A 26,130-nucleotide genomic window follows, 5' to 3' on the forward strand; every position below is an offset into this window, starting at 1 on the left:
AGAATTGTAAAAAGTGGTCTGGTCATTAAAGAGGACCTTTCACAACTGTTCAAAATAAAAACTAACTAGATCAGCGGGCAGAGCGGCGCCCAGGGGTCCCCCTGCACTTACTAGTATGTCTGGGCGCCGCTCCGTTCGCCCGGAATAGGCTCCGGTGTCTGCGCTCCCCCTGACTGATTTCTTGTATGAGGCGTGTCTTGCTGCAGCGCTGGCCAATCGCAGCGCACAGCTCATAGCCAGGCATGTGAATGGGGCCAGCAGATGTAAGACACTTATCCTATAAGTCAAGGTTCGACCCTTGAAATAGGCCTTAAGACATGACTTGGATAATAAATAAGGCTACTTTCACACTAGCGTTCGGGTGTCCGCTTGTGAGCTCCGTTTGAAGGGGCTCACAAGCGGCCCCGAACGCATCCGTACTGCCCTAATGCATTCTGAGTGGACGCGGATCCGCTCAGAATGCATCAGTCTGGCAGCGTTCAGCCTCCGCTCCGCTCAGCAAGCGGACACCTGAACGCTACTTGCAGCGTTCGGGTGTCCGCCTGGCCGTGCGGAGGCAAGCGGATCCGTCCAGACTTACAATGTAAGTCAATGGGGACAGATCCATTTAAAGTTGACACAGTATGGCTCAATTTTCAAACTGATCCGTCCCCCATTGACTTTCAATGTAAAGTCTGGACGGATCCGTCTGAAGCTACTTTCACACTTAGAATTTTTTCTACAATATAATGCAGACGGATTCGTTCTGAATTGATCCCAAGTCTGCATTATATGAGCGGATCCGTCTGGGCAGACATCAGACGGACCCGCTCTGAACGGTAGTGTGAAAGTAGCCTTAGCCAGAACCTCATCTGCAGACAGCTGTTTCAGGTGATTGCCCCTCATCAGTGCAGAGCAGAGTGTACTGGCTTAATTGGGTGAGAGGTCTAAGTACCCCCCGAAAGCCAGACCATTCTGCAGACCGCTCTAAAGCTGAGGAGGGAGGCTCGTGCAGCGGCGCACGGTGTTCACGGGGTGGTGTCTGGCGGGGTAAGCAGCCTCCTGGTTTGCATTGTGCCTTAGGTTTTGAAAGTTTTGATATGTCATAGGAACATATCAAAAGTGTTGATCGGCAGGGGTCCCAGCGCTGAGACCCCTGCTGATCTCTAAAACAAGGAGTCAGAAGTGCTCAGCCAAGCAGTACTTCTCCTCATTATTGAGCGCGGTAGTCTCAAAGGCTTCTTTTGAGACAGTCTTCAGTATGGCGCCAAGTAGCGCTAAGACTCCTAGTTCTAGCAGCGCTTCTGACTGCTACTTCTAGAGATCAGTGCGCTGATCAATACTTTTGATATGTCCCTATGTGATATAAAAAGTAAAAAAAAAAAAAAAGTGTAGTCACTTTTTGGTGTTGGACAGGGGGCCTGTATGGGGTTTCTAAGCCCGGGGGGAGGGGGTGTCTGGAGTGAATGCACAGCAAGTGATAAAGTACAGGGAAGATCCACTATACTGGACTGTACTTTATTACTTGGCTATAATAGCCTGCTGTGCTTTCACTCCAGAACCCTCCCAGGGACTTCTTAAACCTATCATGGAGGGAGGGGCTGATGTTATTTACATGGGACTGTATGTTGGAGGGGCTAGAGGAAGGGGGTGGTCATTTACATAGGACAGTATGTTGGAAAAGCTGACGGGAGGGGAGAGGCTATTTACATGGGACTTTATGATGGAGGGGGCTGCATGGAGTGGAGAGGTGTTATTTAGACTAGTAATGGTTTCCCTGCTTAAATAGCTAGCTCTTAAGGTACGCTCACACCACCGCAATTTATTTCTGTTGTTCTGCTCCGTTAGAGAAGCAGAACAGCGAAACTAATGGAAGTGCTGGATCCGGCACATAACTGATAGGAACGGAGCTGAACAGACTCTACTGACTATAATGGAGTCAGTATAGTTTCCTTTGGGATCCTGTATTTTTAACAGACAAAAAAGTCCTGCATGTAAGTCTTTTTTGTCCAGTCTTTTTGACAGAAACTGCAACGGAGGACCTGAACGGAGCCTTCAACGCAGATGTGAACAAGCCCTTAACATTATGTAAAGCTATGTATTATGTATTTGAATTACTGCAACTTTCTCCTTGGCGAAAAATACTCCTGGAAAATGGTAAGAAGAGTATTTTTATTCTTCTTTCCATTTTACGGACAAGGATATAGGACAGTTATATAGAGGGCAGGACATTCCGTTCCGCAAAATGCGGAACACACGCGGTCAGCATCTGATTCTGCATAAGCCCTAAGGCCTGCTATCAATGTAATATAAATGTTTCTTTCTTTCTCTTTTCATTCATTCCTTCCTTTTTTGTTGCTTTCTTTCTATATGTCAGGTTTCTGTGATGTAAAAAAAATGAGGCAAAGATAAATCATTTCAGAACTTTTTCCACCTTTAATGTGACCTATAAACTGTACAACTCAATAGAAAAACAAACTGAAATCTTTTAGGTGGAGGGAAGAAAACAAAAATAAAATAATGTGGTTGCATAAGTGTTCACACCCTCTTATAACTGGGGATGTAGCGGTGTTCAGAATTAGGCAATCACATTCAAAATCATGTTAAATAGGAGTCAGCATACACCTGCCATCCTTTAAAGTGCCTCTGATTAACCCCAAATAAAGTTCAGCTGCTCTAGTTGGCCTTTCCTGAAATTTTCTTAATCGCATCCCACAGCAAAAGCCACAGAGAGCTTCCAAAGCATCAGAGGGATCTCATTCTTAAAAGGTATCAATCAGGAGAAGGGTACAAAAGAATTTCCAAGGCATTAGATATACCATCGAACACAGTGAAGACAGTCATCATCAAGTGGAGAAAATATGGCACAAAAGTGACATTACCAAGAACTGGACGTCCCTCCAAAATTCATAAAAAGACGAGAAGAAAACTGGTCTGGGAGGCTACCAAGAGGCCTACATCAACATTAAAGGAGCTGCAGGAATATCTGGCAAGTACTGGCTGTGTGGTACATGTGACAACAATCTCCTGTATTCTTGATATGTCTGGGCTATGGGGTAGAGTGGCAAGACGAAAGCCTTTTCTTACAAAGAAGAACATCCAAGCCAGGCTTCATTTTGCAAAAAACACATCTGAAGTCTCCCAAAAGCATGTGGGAAAAGGTGTTATGGTCTGTTGAAACCAAGGTTGAACTTTTTGGACACAATTCAAAAATATATTTTTGGTGCAAAAAAACAACACTGCACATCACCAAAAGAACACCATACCCATGGTGGTGGCAGCATCATGCTTTGGGGCGGTTTTAATTCAGCTGGAACTGGGGCCTTAGTTAAGCTAGAGGGAATTATGAACAGTTCCAAATACCAGTCAATATTGGCACAAAACCTTCAGACTTCTGCTAGAAAGCTGAACATGAAAAGGAACTTCATCTTTCAGCATGACAACGACCCAAAGCATCCAAATCAACAAAGGAATGGCTTCACCAGAAGATGACTAAAGTTTTGGAATAGCCCAGCCAGAGCCCAGACCTGAATCCGATTGAAAATCTGTGGGGTGATCTGAAGAGGGCTGTGCACAGGAGATGCCCTCGCAATCTGACAGATTTGGAGTGTTTTTGCAAAGAAGAGTGGGCAAATCTTGCCAAGTCAAAATGTGCCGTGCTGATAGACTCATACACAAAAAGACTGAGTGCTGTAATAAAATCAAAAGGTGCTTCAACAAAGTATTAGTTTAAGGGTCTGCACACCATATTATTTTATTTTTATATTTTTTCTTCCCTCTACCTAAAAGATTTCAGTTTGTTTTTAAATTGAGTTGTACAGTTTATAGGTCACATTAAAAGGTGGAAAAAGTTCTGAAATGATTTATCTTTCTCTCATTTTTTTTGCATCACAGAAACCTGACATTTTAACAGGGGTGTGTAGACTTTTTATATCCACTGTGTGTGTGTGTGTGTGTGTGTGTGTGTGTGTGTGTGTGTGTGTATATATATATATATATATACACAGTACAGACCAAAAGTTTGGACACCTTCTCATTCAAAGAGTTTTCTTTATTTTCATGACTATGAAAATTGTAGATTCACACTGAAGGCATCAAAACTATGAATTAACACATGTGGAATTATATTCATAACAAACAAGTGTGAAACAACTGAAAATATGTCATATTCTAGGTTCTTCAAAGTAGCCACCTTTTGCTTTGATTACTGCTTTGCACACTCTTGGCATTCTTTTGATGAGCTTCAAGAGGTAGTCCCCTGAAATGGTTTTCACTTCACAGGTGTGCCCTGCTAGGTTTAATAAGTGGGATTTCTTGCCTTATAAATGGGGTTGGGACCATCAGTTGCGTTGAGGAGAAGTCAGGTGGATAAACAGCTGATAGTCCTACTAAATAGACTGTTAGAATTTGTATTATGGCAAGAAAAAAGCAGCTAAGTAAAGAAAAACGAGTGGCCATCATTACTTTAAGAAATGAAGGTCAGTCAGTCAGCCGAAAAATTGGGAAAACTTTGAAAGTAAGGGCTATTTGACCATGAAGGAGAGTGATGTGGTGCTGCGCCAGATGACCTGGCCTCCACAGTCACCGGTCCTGAACCCAGTCGAGATGGTTTGGGGTGAGCTGGACCGCAGAGTGAAGGCAAAAGGGCCAACAAGTGCTAAGCATCTCTGGGAACTCCTTCAAGACTGTTGGAAGACCATTTAAGGGGACTACCTCTTGAAGCTCATCAAGAGAATGCCAAGAGTGTGCAAAGCAGTAATCAAAGCAAAAGGTGGCTACTTTGAAGAACCTAGAATATGACATTTTCAGTTGTTTCACGCTTGTTTGTTATGTATATAATTCCACATGTGTTAATTCATAGTTTTGATGCCTTCATAGTCATGAAAATAAAGAAAACTCTTTAAATGAGAAGGTGTGTCCAAACTTTTGGTCTGTACTGTGTATATATATATATATATATATATACACACACTGCTCAAAAAAATAAAGGGAACACTTAAACAACACAATGTAACTCCAAGTCAATCACACTTCTGTGAAATCAAACTGTCCACTTAGGAAGCAACACTGAGTGACAATCAATTTCACATGCTGTTGTGAAAATGGGATAGACAACAGGTGGAAATTATAGGCAATTAGCAAGACACCCCCAATAAAGAAGTGGTTCTGCAGGTGGTGATCACAGACCACTTCTCAGTTCCTATGCTTCCTGGCTGATGTTTTGGTCACTTTTGAATGCTGGCGGTGCTTTCACTCTAGTGGTAGCATGAGACGGAGTCTACAACCCACACAAGTGGCTCAGGTAGTGCAGCTTATCCAGGATGGCACATCAATGCGAGCTGTGGCAAGAAGGTTTGCTGTGTCTGTCAGCGTAGTGTCCAGAGCATGAAGGCGCTACCAGGAGACAGGCCAGTACATCAGAAGACGTGGAGGAGGCCGTAGGAGGGCAACAACCCAGCAGCAGGACCGCTACCTCTGCCTTTGTGCAAGGAGGAACAGGAGGAGCACTGCCAGAGCCCTGCAAAATGACCTCCAGCAGGCCACAAATGTGCATGTGTCTGCTCAAACGGTCAGAAACAGACTCCATGAGGGTGATATGAGGGCCCGACGTCCACAGGTGGGGGTTGTGCTTACAGCCCAACACCGTGCAGGACGTTTGGCATTTGACAGAGAACACCAAGATTGGCAAATTCGCTACTGGCGCCCTGTGCTCTTCACAGATGAAAGCAGGTTCACACTGAGCACATGTGACAGACGTGACAGAGTCTAAAGACGCCGTGGAGAATGTTCTGCTGCCTGCAACATCCTCCAGCATGACCGGTTTGGCATTGGGTCAGTAATGGTGTGGGGTGGCATTTCTTTGGAGGGCCGCACAGCCCTCCATGTGCTCGCCAGAGGTAGCCTGACTGCCATTAGGTACCGAGATGAGATCCTCAGACCCCTTGTGAGACCATATGCTGGTGCGGTTGGCCCTGGGTTCCTCCTAATGCAAGACAATGCTAGACCTCATGTGGCTGAAGTGTGTCAGCAGTTCCTGCAAGACGAAGGCATTGATGCTATGGACTGGCCCGCCCGTTCCCCAGACCTGAATCCAATTGAGCACATCTGGGACATCATGTCTCGCTCTATCCACCAACATCACGTTGCACCACAGACTGTCCAGGAGTTGGCAGATGCTTTAGTCCAGGTTTGGGAGGAGATCCCTCAGGAGGCCGTCCGCCACCTCATCAGGAGCATGCACAGGCGTTGTAGGGAGGTCATACAGGCAAGTGGAGGCCACACACATTACTGGGCCTCATTTTGACTTGTTTTAAGGACATTACATCAAAGTTGGATCAGCCTGTAGTGTGTTTTTCCACTTTAATTTTGAGTGTGACTCCAAATCCAGACCTCCATGGGTTGAAAAATTTGATTTCCATTTTTAATTTTTGTGTGATTTTGTTGTCAGCACATTCAACTATGTAAAGAACAAAGTATTTCAGAAGAATATTTAATTAATTCAGATCTAGGATGTGTTATTTTTGTGTTCCCTTTAATTTTTTGAGCAGTGTATATATATACACACACACACACACACACACGCCGAGTGTACATATGAATAGGGGTGAAAGCCAATGCCATACAGCTCTATCAATAGTTTGTCTGCCTGAGAACAAAAGGATTGGACAGCTGTAATCCAAAATACCCGATCTTTATCAACCCCCAACATCAGCTGTCAGGGAAGAGCTGGTAGGCCATTATACACATTAGATGGTCGGCCGATCTTGTCCACCTAAACTGTATGGCTAGCTTAAAGGGAATCTGAGTTTTTATGCTAGTCAGCTCCCTCCCACTCCACTGCCGACTGCTATAAAGCAGTGGTGGCGAACCTATGGCACAGGTGCCAGAGATGGCACTCAGAGCCCTCTCTGTGGGCATCTGTACACTGGAAAAAGTCTATGGTGTACCAATATGCCTTAGACTTTTCCTGCCGTTCATCAGCACAGGGCACACTATGAACAGCACAGACAGCACACTGAATGTAGGCTGGCTGTTATAGCTAAATGATAAAGTACATGGAAAATATACTATAGTGGACTGTAGTATTCAGGTTAAATTGCCGTGCGGGCACTTTGCGATAAATAAGTGGGGTTTGGGCTGCAGTTTGGGCACTCAGTCTGTAAAAGGTTCAGCATCACTACAATGGTGGGGGGGGGGGGGGGCAGCGCATGAATATGAGGACTTATGAGCTAGTGCAGTGTATGGTGCAGAATCCAGTGATGGGCTTGTGCTGGACCTGCTCAATACAAATTTTAGCAAAATGGTTGGTTCAATTCAAGTGAGTCATTCAGTGTTTTACTCAGGGTCACCTCTATTAGACTGGCAGCAGATTTCCTTGAGGGTTAACAATTTTCTTCCTGGATAATATATATAATATAATACATTATAATATATAACAAAATTGGTCATAGATGTGTAAAAAAATATTAACTAAGAAGTCAAAAATAGGAAAAATAAGAGGACCAGCAAATAGACCTCTTTTCTTAGGAACAAGAGAGAAGCCTGCTATCATGTGAAAACAAGACTGACATTCCTCTGCTGTGGAGCCAGCACAGAAACTTATTGGAATGAACCTGACCGCGCCTGGCAATTGTCCATGAACCAACGTCACAGATGACTTAACAGAACATAGTGTTCTTGGCCCTTGTGCAAATATGTGTTCAAATCTCAACCAGAGTGAATGTTTGTATACATCTGCATATCAGTAAATTAAGAAAAACAACAAAAGAAAACACAAAAAAAAAGGAATATCATCTGAATAAAAGTAGATGTTACCCTTTCAGCAGTGCGGAAGGAGTTAACCTGCATTTTGAAGTTACGAGACACCCCCTCCTTCTCTAACAAACACACACCCATTCCCTGATACTCCTACGTTAAACCTGGAAAATTCCAGCACACCTTGCAGATACACAGAGCTATCTGCCGCCAGAAACAAAGCACTGACTCACTTCCGGGCCCAGAAGTTGTAGCCAAGGAATATGCAGAGAACACGGCTGTCACGCTAACTTCCCCAGGCACAATAACCTCTTATTATTGACCCACATGCTGATTTGGATCACATATCTGCAGTTACTCTTCTGATAAAAATCTGAAGGTGGAGGTAAGAAATCTGTTACAGCAAGAAGACTGTTATAAATTCAGCAAGAAAATCCTGCTAAAAATAAAGCATGGCTTTATGTTCATAAAACGGGCAACAAAAATACCACACTAAGAAATGATCAGATAACAGGAGTCATTATCAAGCGTTACCATTTGTAAGGGTACTTTCACACTTGTGGCAGAGGATTCCGGTAGCCAGTTCTGTCGCCGGAACTGCTTGCTGGATCCGGCAATCCTGACGCAAACGAATGCATTGAAATACCGGATCCGTCTCTCTGGTGTCATCTGGAAACAACGGATCCGGTATTTTATTTTATTTTTTGCATTTTTAAAGGTATGCGCACACCGGAAAACCGGATCCGTTTTGCCAGAACACTTAATCCCGGATCGGGCACTGATACATTTCAATGGAAATGAATGCCGGATCAGGCAAGTGTTCAGGATTTTTGGCCGGAGAGAAAACTGCAGCATGCTGCAGTATTTTCTCCGGCCAAAAAACGTAAGAGAGACTGAACTGAAGACATCCTGATGCATCCTGAACGGAATGCTCTCCATTCAGAATGCATTAGGATAAAACTGATCAGTTTTTTTCAGGTATTGAGCTCCTGTGACGGAACTCAACACCGGAAAAGAAAACCGCTAGTGTGAAAGTACCCTTACAGGACCCAGCTTTAAATCAAACATTTTACTGCCATGGTGTATACAGTAGTACTCAAATTATTTTACGCTGCCAGAATAATAAATAAATTATTTTATGGAAACATTCAGAATTACAAAACTACAGAATAGCAGTACAAAGCAAGTAGCTATCTGCGTGATCAATATTTAGGCCTGTTCATATTCCCACAAAAAAAAAAAAAAACTTAAGTCCTCATTCTCCGGCAGCAGATCGGGCAGGCTGCACTCTGCCAGATTTCGCTAGATCTGGCATTGCCGGATTCTCCAGTAGTTTACCACTGGATCCACATTGACTGTAACGAAGTCCAGCACTGATCTTGCCACTTTCAGTCATAAATGCTAGGTTTTGGCCAGGCAAAAAACGTTGGATGCTTGATGGAGATATGAACGAGGCCTAAGAGATACCTTGAATGTACATTACATAAGCCAGCCCTGTCACATAACCAAAGGATGGATACATAAAAGTTGGCATATACAAACCGAAACTAGCCACTGGCATTAGACAGTTGCGATACGTCAAAATGGTGCTCAATGCCAGCAACAGCGCAGTCGTTAGATGTATGCACGATAGCAAACTCTACACTGCTGCGGTAGGATATCAATCAGTTTATTTTATTATCTAATAAATGTTATCGGGTACAAATGCTCATTCCTGATAATTGCGTTTTGTAAAGGTGCCACCGACCACCTGATGAAAAAGCAAATGCTGATCGTTGGTACAGCAACCAAAATGATAGTTTCTTGGCAGATTGGTTTGTGTAAACAGGGATCTACTGCCCAGAAACTGTATCGGATGAGCGACTGCAGTAGTAACTGATTGCAGAGTGTAAATGCAGCTTCCATCTCCGCTCACAAACAGGCAATTATCAGGAAATTTCAGTTCATTCCCGATAATTTTCTATGCATTGGCCTGTGAAAAGGAGACTTAATTTAGGTCTAAAATAGACTCCACTGACTTAAGGCCTCCCTCCTGAACACAGGCACTTGTTGCACCCATAGGTATGCACTGTGTTGCACAGATCTTGCCAACATGGCACAGCTCATGTAAGAATGATTGAAAGGTGAAAAACATACATAACGGTTTAACAAAATCACTCAACACAATGCGAGTTGCGTAGCTAGTTTCTGCTTCAGATCTAAAAGCTAGCCTTGTTTTCCTGGACTGGACTTACACAACTTCAAACTAACTTTACTTTGAAAGTTATTTTCATTTGTATTACAGGTTGCAGTCTTAGTTTAGTGCCACACATGGCAAGTCGCTGGGGATTTTCCATAGCCGAAAATATGCAATAGATCTGGGAAAAATCCGCAGCTGCAAAATCTGCACCAGATAGTGTGGATTTTGCTGCAGATTTCAGTGTGGAAACTGAGGATGTGCTGCAAATTTCAGCCTCATAACGTGCCACTGAGGACAGTGACTGGCTGTAGCAGTCACATCCTATATATCTCCATGTCACTGTGTCGTTGACGTGCGGTAGACCACTGAGGACAGTGATTGGATGCAAAGCCAGGAGTGATTCAAAACGAGGAGAAGACTCAGCCTCTCCATTATATGTGTCTTCCGTTTATAAAGTGTTCCTGAAAAAAAGAAACCCAGCCTGAACCTTGCTCGATTAATCAGCACTTTTTTTTTTTTTCTAATTTATCTTCATCTCTAAATTTATCTGTGAAAGGAACCGTGTGTAGCTATTTTTTTTTTGGGGTCTATTCATCATACAATAAAACAATCTACTGTGGAGAAAGCGTGTAGCGCATACAAGCATTTAGAACAATATTTAGCCAGTATTCATTTTACTAACAAACACTGATTACATAATAACTAGTGCCATTGTTTGTTAAAACTGGATTACTAAATGGTCATCCTCTAATCTTTCCCACCCTCTAAACTGGTCACACATATCCACACTGGCATGTACACGCCCAACACCAGCTTCAGCAGACCTGCAGCCTCTTTTCTGCTTCCCTTGAACCAATGTGATCCAGCTCTGCCCCTTCAACTGCTTTTCTCAGATTTTCTTTTAAAGTGTGGAGTGTATGGATCCCATGCTTTCTATGGATCTGTACTCCGCACACTCCAAAAGCCAAACACAGCCAACGAAAGCTTATGCGGCAGAGTGCTCTGAGCAATGCTGTTGTCACTTTGTTTCTTCATAAAAGGTTTAGGCTACTTTCACACTAGCGTTCGGGGCTCCGCTTGTGAGTTCCGTTTGAAGGGTCTCACAAGCGGCCCCGAACGGATCCGTCCAGCCCTAATGCATTCTGAATGGATGCGGATCCGCTCAGAATGCATCAGTCTGGCTCCGTTTGTCCTCCGCTCCGCTCAGCAGGCGGACACCTGAACGCAGCTTGCAGCATTCAGGTGTCCGCCTGGCTGTGCGGAGGCAAACGGATCCGTCCAGACTTACAATGTAAGTCAATGGGGACGGATCCGTTTGAAGTTGACACAGTATGGCTCAATTTTCAAACGGATCCGTCTCCCATTGACTTTCAATGTAAAGTCAAAACGGATCCGTTTGCATTATCATGAAAAAAAAAAAAAAAAAAAAAAAAATTTTTTTTTTTTTTTTTTGTTCATGGTAATGCAAACGGATCCGTTCTGAACGGATCTAAGCGTTTGCATTATAGGTGCGGATCCGTCTGGGCACATACCAGACGGATCCGACCTAAACGCAGGTGTGAAAGTAGCCTTAGTTTTTACCCTACTTGCTCTGCAGCATGTAATAGAGCAGAATAAAATGAGCACATTGGAATATAGTTTTTTGGCAAAAGATTCAGTATAAGGCCTCCTGCACACGACCGTTGTGTGCACCCGTGGCCGTTGTGCCGTTTTCCGCTTTTTTTCGCGGACCCATTGACTTTCAATGGGTCCGTGGAAAAATCGGAAAATGCACCGTTTTGCAGCCGCATCCGTGATCCGTGTTTCCTGGCCGTGAAAAAAATATGACCTGTCCTATTTTTTTCACGGCCAACGGTTCACGGACCCATTCAAGTCAATGGGTCCAAGAAAGAACACGGATGCACACAAGATTGGCATCCGTGTCCGTGATCCGTGGCCGTAGGTTAGTTTTTATACAGACGGATCCGAAGATCCGTCTGTATAAAAGCTTTTTCAAAGCTGAGTTTTCACTTCGTGAAAACTCAGAACCGACAGTATATTCTAACACAGAAGCGTTCCCATGGTGATGGGGACGCTTCTAGTTAGAATACACTACAAACTGTGTACAAGACTGCCCCCTGCTGCCTGGCAGCACCCGATCTCTTACAGGGGGCCGTGATCAGCACAATTAACCCCTTCAGGTGCGGCACCTGAAGGGGTTAATTGTGCTGATCACGGCCCCCTGTAAGAGATCAGGGCTGCCAGGCAGCAGGGGGCAGACCCTCCCCCCCCCTCCCCAGTTTAAATATCATTGGTGGCCAGTGCGGCCCCCCCCCCCTCCCTCTTTTGTAATTATTCGTTGGTGGCACAGTGTGCGCCCCCCCCTCCCTCCCTCTATTGTAATAATTCGTTGGTGGCACAGTGTGCGCCCCCCCCTCCCTCTATTGTAATAATTCGTTGGTGGCACAGTGTGCGCCCCCCATCGCCCCCCCCCCCCCTCCCTCTATAGCATTAACAACATTGGTGGCCAGTGTGCGGCCTCCCATCTCCCCCCCCCCCCCTCCCCCCCATCATTGGTGGCAGCGGAGTTCTGATCGGAGTCCCAGTTTAATCGCTGGGGCTCCGATCGGTAACCATGGCAACCAGGACGCTGGTTGCCATGGTTACTTAGCAATAGTACAATAGTAGAAGATTCATACTTACCGGCTGCTGCGATGTTCGTGTCCGGCCGGGAGCTCCACCTACTGGTAAGTGTCATTGCTAAATGAACTGTCACTTACCAGTAGGAGGAGCTCCCGGCCGGAAGCAGACATCGCAGCTCCCAGGTAAGTATGAATCTTTTACTATTGTACTATTGCTAGTAACCCGCTGCCACCAATGATGGGGGGGGGGGTAGATGGGAGGCCGCACACTGGCCACCAATGTTGTTAATGCTATAGAGGGAGGGGGGCCAATGGGGGGCGCACACTGTGCCACCAACGATTACAATAGAGGGAAGAAGGGGGGGGCGCACACTGTGCCACCAACGAATTATTACAATAGAGGGAGGAAGGGGGGGGGCGCACACTGTGCCACCAGCGATTTATTACAATAGAGGGAGGAAGGGGGCGGGGGGGCGGGGGGGCGCACACTGTGCCACCAAGGAATTATTACAATAGAGGGAGGAAGGGGGGGGGCCGCACTGGCCACCAATGATATTCAAACTGGGGAGGGGGGAGGGGGGGGTCTGCCCCCTGCTGCCTGGCAGCCCTGATCTCTTACAGGGGGATATGATAGCACAATTAACCCCTTCAGGTGCGGCACCTGAAGGGTTAATTGTGCTGATCACAGCCCCCTGTAAGAGATCGGATGCTGCTAGGCAGCAGGGGGCAGTCATGTACACAGTTTGTAGTATATTCTAACTAGAAGCGTCCCCATCACCATGGGAACGCCTCTGTGTTAGAATATACTGTCGGAAATGAGGTTTCACGATCTAACTCATATCCGACAGTATATTCTAACATAGAGGCGTTCCCATGGTGATGGGGACGCTTCAAGTTAAAATATACCATCGGATTGGAGAAAACTCCGATCCGATGGTATAAAAGGGACTCCAGACTTTACATTGAAAGTCAATGGGGACGGATCCGTTTGAAATGGCACCATATTGTGTCAACGTCAAACGGATCCGTCCCCATTGACTTGCATTGTAATTCAGGACGGATCCGTTTGGCTCCGCACGGCCAGGAGGACACCAAAACGACTTTTTTTTCATGTCCGTGGATCCTCCAAAAATCAAGGAAGACCCACGGACGAAAAAACGGTCACGGATCACGGAAAAACGGTACCCGTTTTTGCGGACCGCAAAAAAATACGTTCGTGTGCAGGAGGCCTAACTCAGATTATATTGATTTAAATTAGTACCCCCTCTGGACTCACTGGGGACTATTTACAGTTTAATTTACAGGTATGTGCAAAAATGGTGGATTAGTGGGCAGAGCTTTAAGCAGGGCTGTGAGGTTGGTAAACCAAAGCTCAGACTCAACTTCTGCGTTTTAATATAGAAATATATAGAGTGATCCCTCAAGATACAATGGCCTCAGGATACAATATTTTCAACATACAATGGTCTTTTCTGACCCATCGTAAGTTGAAACTAGACTCAACATACAATGCCTCAGAATCAGATCCAAACAATCAAGGCCACATCTCTGGTAAAATAGCTTTATTAGTTGCTAGTTAGCAGTTGTCCCTGACTGTTATATGTAAGGACTTGTTTTATCTGTCTTAGTTATCTGCTTATCTTTCTTAAATTTTCTTTTTCTCTTCTCTTGGATGACATTTTGGGGCTTTGGAAGCAATTACTCAACTTACAATGGTTTCAACATACAATGGTCTTCCTGGAACCAATTAATATTGTAACTTGAGGGACCACTGTATATATATATATATATATATATATATATATATATACACACACACACACACAATAACTTAGTGGTAACACCTGGATTTTTTCTTACTAGCATGCAAAAGTAAGAAAAGCTATGTATGTATGTTGTGGAAATGCTGAGAATAATGTGCCAATCTAAATGGGAATAAAAGAAACAGATAAAAAGTGTAGCTGTTATACAAACCGGATTCCAAAAAAGTTGGGACACTATACAAATCGTGAATAAAAACTGAATGCAATGATGTGGAGGTGCCAACTTCTAATATTTTATTCAGAATAGAACATAAATCACGGAACAAAAGTTTAAACTGAGAAAATGTACCATTTTAAGGGAAAAATATGTTGAAAAAAACACAGAAATATAGTGGCAATACTGGAGGAGCTGCTCAACCCCTAACACTGTAGCGTGTTTTTCATTGGGGGAGCAGCCCCACCGCATGTGGACCGCAGCGAACGACTATCCCCAGCAAAAAATGCATACGGTGGAGGATGACGGCGCGGTCCACATGCACCACAAGAGGATCCTTCACAAAACGGAGCATTGTGCGGATGTAAATACAATCATATAAATCAAAAAATGCACCAAACGGATATGCCACTGACTATACTGGCTAGTCATAAATACAGATATTAAAAGCTGAGACTTTCGCCAATACATTCCTGTCAGAAAAATATCGGAGCCCTTCATGCACCACGTCACGGTCACTCAGCATGGCAAAGGGTCCTACCACTACGCTAACTATGGTGTGAACAAGGTCTGAAGGTGATGTAATCCAGCTCACAGCCAGGCTTCCACACAAACGCCTAGCAGGACAACTAGTGCAATGTGAACAAAGCCAGGCTGCAAGCCACACCCATATCAGACCCTGTGATGGAGGTTACCAGGTGCAAAAGAGTGTTTAAATGCCAGGTGAAGGCACATACACTACATATAAAACAAGACAAAAACACAGAAATATAGTGGCAATACTGGAGGAGCTGCTCAACCCCTAACACTGTAGCGTGTTTTTCATTGGGGGAGCAGCCCCACCGCATGTGGACCGCAGCGAACGACTATCCCCAGCAAAAAATGCATACGGTGGAGGATGTCGGCGCGGTCCACATGCACCACAAGAGCATCCTACACAAAACGGAGCATTGTGCGGATGTAAATACAATCATATAAATCAAAAAATGCACCAAATGTTTTTGATTTATAAAAATATGTTGAATCAGAATTTCATGGTGTCAACAAATCCCAAAAAAGTTGGGACAAGGCCATTTTCACCACTGTGTGGCATCTCCCCTTCTTCTTACAACACTCAACAGACGTCTGGGGACCGAGGAGACCAGTTTCTCAAGTTTAGAAAAAGGAATGCTCTCCCATTCTTGTCTGATACAGGCCTCTAACTGTTCAATCGTCTTGGGCCTTCTTTGTTGCACCTTCCTCTTTATGATGCGCCAAATGTTCTCTATAGGTGAAAGATCTGGACTGCAGACTGGTCATTTCAGTACCCGGATCCTTCTCCTACGCAGCCATGATGTTGTGATTGATGCAGAATGTGGTCTGGCATTATCTTGTTGAAAAATGCAGGGTCTTCCCTGAAAGAGATGACGTCTGGATGGGAGCATATGTTGTTCTAGAACCTGAATATATTTTTCTGCATTGATGGTGCCTTTCCAGACATTCAAGCTGCCCATGCCACACGCACTCATGCAACCCCATACCATCAGAGATGCAGGCTTCTGAACTGAGCGTTGATAACAACTTGGGTTGTCCTTGTCTTCTTTGGTCCGGATGACATGGCGTCCCAGATTTCCAAAAAGAACTTCGAAACGTGACTCGTCTGACCACAGAACAGTCTTCCATTTTGCCACACTCCATTTTAAATGATCCCTGGCCCAGTGAAAACGCCTGAGCTTGTGGATCTTGCTTAGAAATGGCTTCTTCTTTGCACTGTAGAGTTTCAACTGGCAACGGCGGATGGCACGGTGGATTGTGTTCACTGACAATGGTTTCTGGAAGTATTCCTGAGCCCATTCTGTGATTTCCTTTACAGTAGCATTCCTGTTTGTGGTGCAGTGTCGTTTAAGGGCCCGGGGATCACGGGCATCCAGTATGGTTTTACGGCCTTGACCCTTACGCACGGAGATTGTTCCAGATTCTCTGAATCTTCGGATGATGTTATGCACAGTTGATGATGATAGATGCAAAGTCTTTGCAATTTTTCGCTGGGTAACACCTTTCCGATATTGCTCCACTATCTTTCTGCGCAACATTGTGGGAATTGGTGATCCTCTACCCATCTTGGCTTCTGAGAGACACTGCCACTCTGAGAAGCTCTTTTTATACCCAATCATGTTGCCAATTGACCTAATTAGTGTTAATTGGTCTTTCAGCTCTTCGTTATGCTCAAATTTACTTTTTCCAGCTTCTTATTGCTACTTGTCCCAACTTTTTGGGGATTTGTTGACACCGTGAAAATTGGAATCAACGTATTTTTCCTTTAAAATTATACATTTACTCGGATTAAACGTTTGATCTGTCATCTACGTTCTATTACAAATAAAATATTGACATTTGCCATCTCCACATCATTGCATTCAGTTTTTATTCACAATTTGTTTAGTGTCCCAACTTTTTTGGAATCCGGTTTGTATTTAGTGCATGCCATTAAAGGGTTGTCTGGGAATAAAAAGCTTTTCACAGGAACCCGCAGCCTGCCTCAGCCATGTAAAGATTCATACTTACCTGCCACCGGCAGCTCCGGTCCTGCACACTGGCTTCCATGTATGTATCTTCCAGTCCATGGCTTGTTTACTTTTTTTCTGGCTTGGGTATGATCATCTGCTCTGCTGCAGCCAATGACTCTACAAGAGACACATCAATGCTGAAGCCAGTTATTGATTGCAGCGGGGCAGATGAATTAAACAAACCGTAGACTGGAAGATGGACACACACAGGAGCCAACAATTAGGACCAGAGAGTGAGGGAGCAGGTAGACATGATTCTTTCCATAGCAGAGGCAGGCTGCGGGCTCCTGTGAAAAGATACTTATTTCCGGGCAACCCCTTTAATGCTGTCTTCCTGTACTGTACAGGCATGCAGAGTAGTGAACTTCCTCCTCTGGTTTTTAGAGAAGGAACTTACTACTGAGCATGTGCAGCACAGTTTCAGGAATTGTAACTAAGGGCCTTGGAGCAGCATGAAAATACCTACTATGAGGGACAAGAAAGAACACAGGAGAGATGAGAACCGATTTTCTATCACCACTAGAACACTTTGCTTATCACTTTTTATAGTAAGAGGGACAAGACAGAACACAGGAGAGATGAGAACTGATTTTCTATAACCACTACAATACCCTGCTTATCATTGTTTATAGTATAAGGACAGAAGAGAACACAGGAGAGGTGAGAACTGATTATCTATCACCACTAGAACACCCTGCTTGTTACCTTTTTGATAAAAAAAGGGCCTTAGATTGATAGAGCATGAAATCTATTTATAAGTAACTTTTCTAAACTTTGCTAAGTTCATATTGAAGTTAATAAATTAATTTCACAATTTTTATTACATTTTTTTAAGCTGGAGTCAAAATTTCTACCGACACCATTAAAAACTAGCTTCTACTCCGACTCCACGACAAAGAGGTAGAGTATAATATAATTTGCGCCAATTTTCTGTTTTAGAGCCGGAGCTGAGGAATCAACCTCAGTTCAGGCTTTAAAACAGAAAATTGGCGCAAATTATATTATACTCTAACTCTTAGCTGGAATAGATATTAGTCTTTTTTTACATACAGACACCAAAGATGCAACAAATTTATTAAAAGGCATGCCCCTCTTAATAAACTGGCTGCATCTTACTCGGCCTTTGGCGGCCTTTTTACTAAGATTGGTATGTGAACCATCAGCTTTTAGTAAATGACTCCCACCAAGTGAATGCCAGCCTTCCCATGGGAGCGCGCATGTAGATAACTGTCAGCTGCTGAATGTGACAACCTACTGGACTCATCAGCCTAGAGCGGAGATCAATATATTCCAAGGTAAAATGATTATTTTGTGAAGTAGCTATACATCAGTGTCCTCAGAGTTTTCTGCAGGAAGGGCAGTTAGCTCAACATGACCGGTTTGCTTTATATGTGCCTAAAGCAAGGAATGTAAAGATATTTAAAAAATCTAAGTAAATAATGGGCTTGAATTACGTCTTCCATGATCTCTTCTGAGCCTCAATCTATTGCCATAAATTTCATGTCACTTTGTGGAGATCTGTAATGACCGAGTCTATCAAATTGTAGTTTTACATACACCAGAGAGGAACTTTATAATTATGTAACTGACACAAACACATAGGAAAGCTATTATGTCAGCTGAATAGCTGTTTGTTCCAGGAAGCAATTAACAGGCAATTATAGGAAAAATCTAGGTTAATACAGCTGACCAACACATCGTTTTAACAAAAAGTCTAATGACATCAAATCGCTTATACAAATGTAGGTCACATGAATAAACAATAGATCTGAAAGCCATAACCTCAGTGACTAACCTCATCTAGTATCTCCCAACCACGGTGATCATGGACAATTTGGAAGCAATGTGTCATACTGACAAGGACCTGCCAAAAGGGAGGCCAGCAAAGAGACCTACACATCGAACAAATCTAACTGGTTTGCTTACAGCGTAATAGCTGTCTAAGGCTATATTCACACTTGTGTCATGGTTTCAGTTTATAATGGAAAGCACAGCTTAGTGCCAGATCTGTCATACAATGGATACTAGAAACTTTCAACAAACCCCATTGACTTATACCAGGGTCCATCAGGTTCCGTCAGGTTCTGGCATGGTGTCAGTATTTTGAGGGGGAAAAGAGCGCTTCCCTGCACATCAAATATGATGGATGTCATGTCTCCAATGCAAATGTGAACAGAGCCTAATGATTATCAAATGTAATTATACGGTTTTCTTCACCTTATATTTACACCACAGACACAGTTCATTTACAGTGTAATAATGACACATGGTAAGGAGCAATGCCATCAGTTACAGTGTACCTAACCTGAATTAAAACTATTCTAAATGCCATACAATAATTTTTTGCAATATATATATTATTTTTTTTACTTAAAAATAGGCACCACCAAACACCAGTGTATGGGTGTATGGATTCCACTGTACTGCAGGCACAGGGGCCGTAAAGAGCACTGTACTTGCAGGAGCATACATAACTGCATTTGCAGATTATCTGCTAAAGCCTGGCACAGCACATCCGATGTGCTATGCAGAGCTCCTGTCTGTGCTTACTCCAATCTGCTTAAGCCATGCACAGCACATCGGTACAGGGTCTCCTGCAGTGTTCTACGGTAGACTTTACCAGAGCTGGCACAAGCAGAAGTGTGCTCCTGCCAGCACAGCACTCACTGCGACCCCTATGCCTGCAGTACAATGGAATCCGTACACCACTGACATGTGTACGGATCCCATAGCGCTATAGACACCTGGACTTCAGGTGCTTACTTTGTAAGTAAAAGTGTAAAAAAAATTAAAAAAAAGTACATTACAAAAATGAATTATACAGCATATAGAATAGTTTTAACTAAAGTTATTTAAAAGGTTAGGTACAGTTTAAGCAGATGTCAAAGTCCTGGTTTACACATTACTGCAGAAAATTATCTTAAAAGGGTTACCCCACAAAAATTAGTTATCACCTGTTCACAACATAGGTAATAAATATCAGATCATGGGGGGGTCCAACTACTGGGACCCCTGTGATCCCAACAATAAGGGTCCCCTCTGTTTAATGGAGTGATAGTCCACATGTCAGTCCACCATTCTATTAACCTCTACGGCGCCCTATGTCAGTTCCCCTAGAAATGATTGGAGAGGTAGATCGACAGGCACACTACAGCTCAATTCAGAGAGAGAATGAGAGGAACCCTCCCTCATTCTCGGGATCATTTGCTGATTAACCCCTCTAAGCTAAACTGTCAATTTGAGTAATTTTGGCTAACGATTGTTTAGAAAGTATATGCAAAAGATCATTTGTAACGGTCAATCAGTTGCCAAATGCAGGTAATCATTTGCCCACTTTGCTATGGGATTATTATTATTTATTTTTTTTTAATAGTTCCTACCTGATTTACTGGTTAGTCTGGTGTGTTGATGGCTGTATCATTTGTATGATCGTCAGCATTCTGGCCCTCACTTATGTACTGTATAAGGCTGGCTTCAGAGAGTTCACACGATGCATAAATGATAATGGCAATTCAGATCTCTGCTACATCTAGCTTTATGAAGAATAGTGGTCACTTTCAATTTTTATTTTGTCTTAATTCACAGTCTTGAAGCTAGAATTCATTTTAAAAGGTTTTGATTATGTAAAATATAATCAGAGCAATTACAACACAAAGATGTACACATACACTCAAACATCAGGCGCAGCTCAGTCCCATTGAAGTGGATGGGCCTGAGCTGCAATACCAAGCACAGCCACTATCCAATTGACGGTGCTGTGCTTGATAAGCTGCAGAGTCCCTTAGGCTCTTCAAACAGTTGATAAGCAGGTGTGCCAGGTGTCGGACCCTCACCGATCAGGAATTGATTGCCGAATGGCTCATGCACACGACCGTGAGCTGGCCGAGCCCGTGCTGCCGACAGCAAATTGCTGTCCGAAATGCATGGGCATCGACCGTGGGAGAGCCGCATGCGGATCGCGGACCCATTCACTTGAATGAGGTCCGCGATCCACATCTGATGGTCCACACCGCAAAAAAGTAGTGCATGCACTACTTTTTTGTGGTGCAGGGGAAGGTACAGTAAACCCACGGAAGCACTCCATAGTGGTTCCGATCCGTGCCTCCGTTCCGCATCTGCCGGATTGCGGACCCATTCAAGGACCCGCCATATGCGTGTGCATGAGCCCCAATATTAAACACCTGGAAAATCCCTTCACTATACAGTATATTGTTAATTTATTATTTCAAAGGATTCCCACTTTATTGATACAAAAAACAAAGTCATACAGTTAAAAGTGTTTTCTTTACGCATGCTTATTAGGTCATAGGAACTTACAGTCGCCTACTCAGAAAATAAAATATGTTTTTAGCCAGAACAGAGGCCCACTGGGAAAAAAATACATGTTTTCAAGAATACAGTTTAACCATGCGCTATATCAGGGATCAGCAACCTTCGGCACTCCAGCTGCTGTGAAACTACAACTCCCAGCATGCACACATACTTGGCTGCTCTTGTAACTCTCACAGAAGTGAAAGGAGGATTCTGGGAGCTGTAGTTTCAGAACAGCTGGAGTGACGGAGGTTGCTGATCTCACGGCTATATGATTGTCCATTATTTCCCCTGAGCAGAATTGTCTGGCTGCCGGTACCTTTTCATGGAGATTGCTCATCAACCCAATGTTGCCAAAGAAATATCTGTTTGTGTCTCTTAAAGTATCTTAAAGGGGTTGTCTCACTTTAGCAAATAGCATTTATTATGTAAAGGGAGTTAATAGAAGCCACTTACTAATGTATTGTTATTATCCATATTGCTTCCTTCGCTGGCTGGATTCATTTTCCCATCACATTGTACACTGCCCATTTCCATGGTTACGACCACCCTACAAATCCATTAGTTATGGTCATGCTTGCACACTATAGGAAAAAAGAAGTGAAATAGTGAAAATAGTGTGCAAGCACGGCCACCAGTGGATTGCAGAGTGGTTGTAACCATGGAAACAAGCAGTGTATAATGTAATGGGAAAATTGTTGCAGTCAGCAAAGGAAGCGATATGGATAATAACAATACATTGGTAAGTGGCTTGTATTAACTTCAGCAACATAATAAATGCTATGTGCTGAAGTGAGACAACCCCTTTAATGTCGGCCATGGACATGAGATAATGGTCAGCTGAAGGAAGATTTAGCCAACAGCCATCTCCTCTGATACCACCATATATACAGCACACATTGTGTCTGGACAACCTAAGATGAAATCCTCCCTGGCTTACAATACATGGTGTGGTGATCTACTGTTTTCTATGGTTTTCAAAGTATAAACAAGAGACGTCTAGAGTTGCAACATAATTCAATGATTAGCATTGCTGGTGTTCCAATCAGGTGAAATCTGTGGCTTGGTGATACTGAAAGATTGCTTTCCATCCTTACAGGAAGCATCTGTACTCTTCTATTGGGCAATCTGTGGGTTCTGAACCTGGTGTGAGAATTGTTCCTCTTTTTTCTTTTAACATGGAACCACTAGCACAAAAACCTTTCACATTTATCATTTAACACTTTTTTTTAGAATATGATCTGCAGACACTATGGAGTACAACTAGTGACTAATTTCTTATACAGGCGCATCTCAATAAATTAGAATATCATCGAAAAGTTAATTTCAATTAAGTTAAATTCAATTTAAAAATGTGAAACTCATTAAATAGATTCGTTACACAGAGTGGTCTATTTCAAGGATTTATTTCTTTTACTGTTGTTGATTATGGCTTACAGCGAAATAAAAACCCAAAAGTCAGTATATCAAAAAATTAAAGGGAACCTGTCTCCAAGCCGGGAGCAGTACCTTAGAGTAGCCAGCAGCATGTTTGTAACAATCATTTTCTTCCTGCAGGCAGAGAAGCAGAAGCTGTAAAAACGTTCTTTATTCCACTGCCCGGCGCGCTTCTCTAGTCAGGCCTGAAGTCACGGAGGCAGCGGCCTCCTTGCTTCAAGTCACGGTAACCACGCCCCCTTCCCTGCCCCTTCACTGTGACTGACAGCCGGCTGTTCGGCAAAGCCAGGCGAACTGTCGTGCATAAGCGCTGTCAATCAGTCAATGTCTTCTGGACAACTGTCAAGTCAGCAGTCTTCCCATGACTTTGTAGTCTACTGAACCAGGCTGAGGGGCCATTTAAAGGCTTATGAAACCTTTGCAGGTGTTTTGTATTGATTGGCTGATTAGAGTGAGACACGGAGTCTAAAATATTAAACTTTTTCTTAATATTCTAATTTTCGGAGATACTGACTTTTGAGTTTTCATTAGCTTTAATCCAAAATAATCAACATTAAAAATAAATAAATAAATCAATGCTTGAATTAGATCACTCTGTGTGTAATGAATCAATATAGTATGAGTTTCACTTTTTAAAATGAATTACTGAAATAAATTAACTTTTCAATGATATTCTAATTATTGAGATGCACCTATAACTAAAGTAGCTGTCAATACAGAGGCAGCACAAAGGTTAACCAGTTGCCGCAACTGTAACGCCGAAAGGAGTCATCGCGGCGGCTCCCCCAGGCTACGCTAACGCCGATTGGCGTCATCTCGCGTGAGCCGAGATTTCCTGTGAACGCGCGCACACAGGCGCGCGCGCTCACAGGAACGGAAGGTAAGAGAGTGGATCTCCAGCCTGCCAGCAACGATCGTTCGCTGGCAGGCTGGAGATGTGATTTTTTCAACCCCTAACAGGTATATTAGACGCTGTTTTGATAACAGCGTCTAATATACCTGCTACCTGGTCCTCTGGTGGTCCCCTTTGCTTGGATCGACCACCAGAGGACACAGGCAGCTCTGTAATAAGTAGCACCAAACACCACTACACTACACCCCCCCCCCCCCCCCGTCACTTATTAACCCCTTATTAGCCCCTGATCACCTCTGATCACCCCATATAGACTCCCTGATCACTCCCCTGTCATTGATCACCCCCCTGTAAAGCTCCATTCAGACGTCCGCATGATTTTTACGGATCCACTGATAGATGGATCGGATCCGCAAAACGCATACGGACGTCTGAATGGAGCCTTACAGGGGCGTGATCAATGACTGTGGTGATCACCCCATATAGACTCCCTGATCACCCCCCTGTCATTGATTACCCCCCTGTAAAGCTCCATTCAGACGTCCGCATGAATTTTACGGATCCACTGATAGATGGATCGGATCCGCAAAACGCATACGGACGTCTGAATGGAGCCTTACAGGGGCGTGATCAATGACTGTGGTGATCACCCCATATAGACTCCCTGATCACCCCCCTGTCATTGATTACCCCCCTGTCATTGATCACCCCCCTGTAAAGCTCCATTCAGACGTCCGCATGATTTTTACGGATCCACTGATAGATGGATCGGATCCGCAAAACACATACAGGCGTCTCCCTGGAGCCTTCCAGGGGGGGTGATCACCCCATATAGACTCCCTGATCACCCCCCTGTCATTGATCACCTCCCCTGTCATTGATCACCCCCCCTGTCAGGCTGCATTCAGATGTCCGTATGATTTTTACGGATCCACGGATACATGGATCGGATCCGCAAAACACATACGGACATCTGAATGGAGCCTTATAGGGGGGTGATCAATGACAGGGGGGTGATCACCCCATATAGACTCCCTGATCACCCCCTTGTCATTGATCACCCCCCTGTCATTGATCATCCCTCTGTAAGGCTCCATTCAGACATTTTTTTGGCCCAAGTTAGCGGAAATTATTATTTTTTTCTTACAAAGTCTCATATTCCACTAACTTGTGTCAAAAAATTAAATCTCACATGAACTCAACATACCCCTTACGGAATCCAAATGTGTAAAAAATTTTAGACATTTATATTCCAGACTTCTGCTCACGATTTAGGGCCCCTAGAATGCCAGGGCAGTATAAATACCCCACATGTGACCCCATTTTGGAAAGAAGACACCCCCAGGTATTCCGTGAGGGGCATATTGAGTCCATGAAAGATTGAAATTTTTGTCCCAAGTTAGCGGAAAGGGAGACTTTGTGAGAAAAAAAATTATAAAATCAATTTCCGCTAACTTGTGGCAAAAAAAAAAAATTTCTATGAACTCGCCATGCCCCTCATTGCATACCTTGGAGTGTCTTCTTTCCAAAATGGGGTCATATGTGGGGTATTTATACTGCCCTGGCATTTTAGGGGCCGTAAAGCGTGAGAAGAAGTCTGGGATCCAAATGTCTAAAAATGCCCTCATAAAAGGAATGTGGGCCCCTTTGCGCATCTAGGCTGCAAAAAAGTGTCACACATCTGGTATCGCCGTACTCAGGAGAAGTTGGGCAATGTGTTTTGGGGTGTCATTTTACATATACCCATGCTGGGTGAGATAAATATCTTGGTCAAATGCCAACTTTGTATAAAAAAATGGGAAAAGTTGTCTTTTGCCGAGATATTTCTCTCACCCAGCATGAGTATATGTAAAAAGACACCCCAAAACACATTGCCCAACTTCTCCTGAATACGGCGATACCACATGTGTGACACTTTTTTGCAGCCTAGGTGGGCAAAGGGGCCCACATTCCAAAGAGCACCTTTAGGATTTCACAGGTCATTTACCTACTTACCACACATTAGGGCCCCTGGAAAATGCCAGGGCAGTATAACTACCCCACAAGTGACCCCATTTTGGAAAGAAGACACCCCAAGGTATTCCGTGAGGGGAAGGAGAGTTCCTAGAATTTTATATTTTTTGTCACAAGTTAGCGGAAAATTATGATTTTTTTTTATTTATTTTTTTTCCCTTACAAAGTTTTATATTCCACTAACTTGTGACAAAAAATAAAAACTTCCATGAACTCACTATGCCCATCACGAAATACCTGGGGGTGTCTTCTTTCCAAAATGGGGTTACTTGTGGGGTAGTTATACTGCCCTGGCATTCTAGGGGCCCAAATGTGTGGTAAGAAGTTTGAAATCAAAATGTGTAAAAAATGACCGTGAAATCCGAAAAGGTGCTCTTTGGAATATGGGCCCCTTTGCTCACCTAGGCTGCAAAAAAGTGTCACACATGTGGTATCTCCGTACTCAGGAGAAGTTGGGCA

General features: G+C 43.7%; 1 protein-coding gene across 2 annotated transcripts in view; it reads right to left on the reverse strand.

The window, feature by feature from the left end:
• SPIDR (scaffold protein involved in DNA repair) overlaps window positions 1-26,130 on the reverse strand; it is a 581,260-nt gene that overhangs the window by 444,807 nt on the left and 110,323 nt on the right. Inside the window, exon 6 of one of the 2 annotated variants that reach the window (XM_040431990.1) lies at window positions 22,878-22,919. The exons of the other annotated variant lie outside the window; for it this stretch is intronic. Within the exon in view, the coding sequence (XP_040287924.1) occupies window positions 22,878-22,919 (42 nt within the window). The remainder of the gene's footprint in view (window positions 1-22,877; window positions 22,920-26,130) is intronic. 2 annotated transcript variants of the gene reach the window in all.

The sequence above is a fragment of the Bufo bufo genome, chromosome 5, assembly GCF_905171765.1.
Source record: "Bufo bufo chromosome 5, aBufBuf1.1, whole genome shotgun sequence".
In the NCBI taxonomy this organism is placed as follows: domain Eukaryota; kingdom Metazoa; phylum Chordata; class Amphibia; order Anura; family Bufonidae; genus Bufo; species Bufo bufo.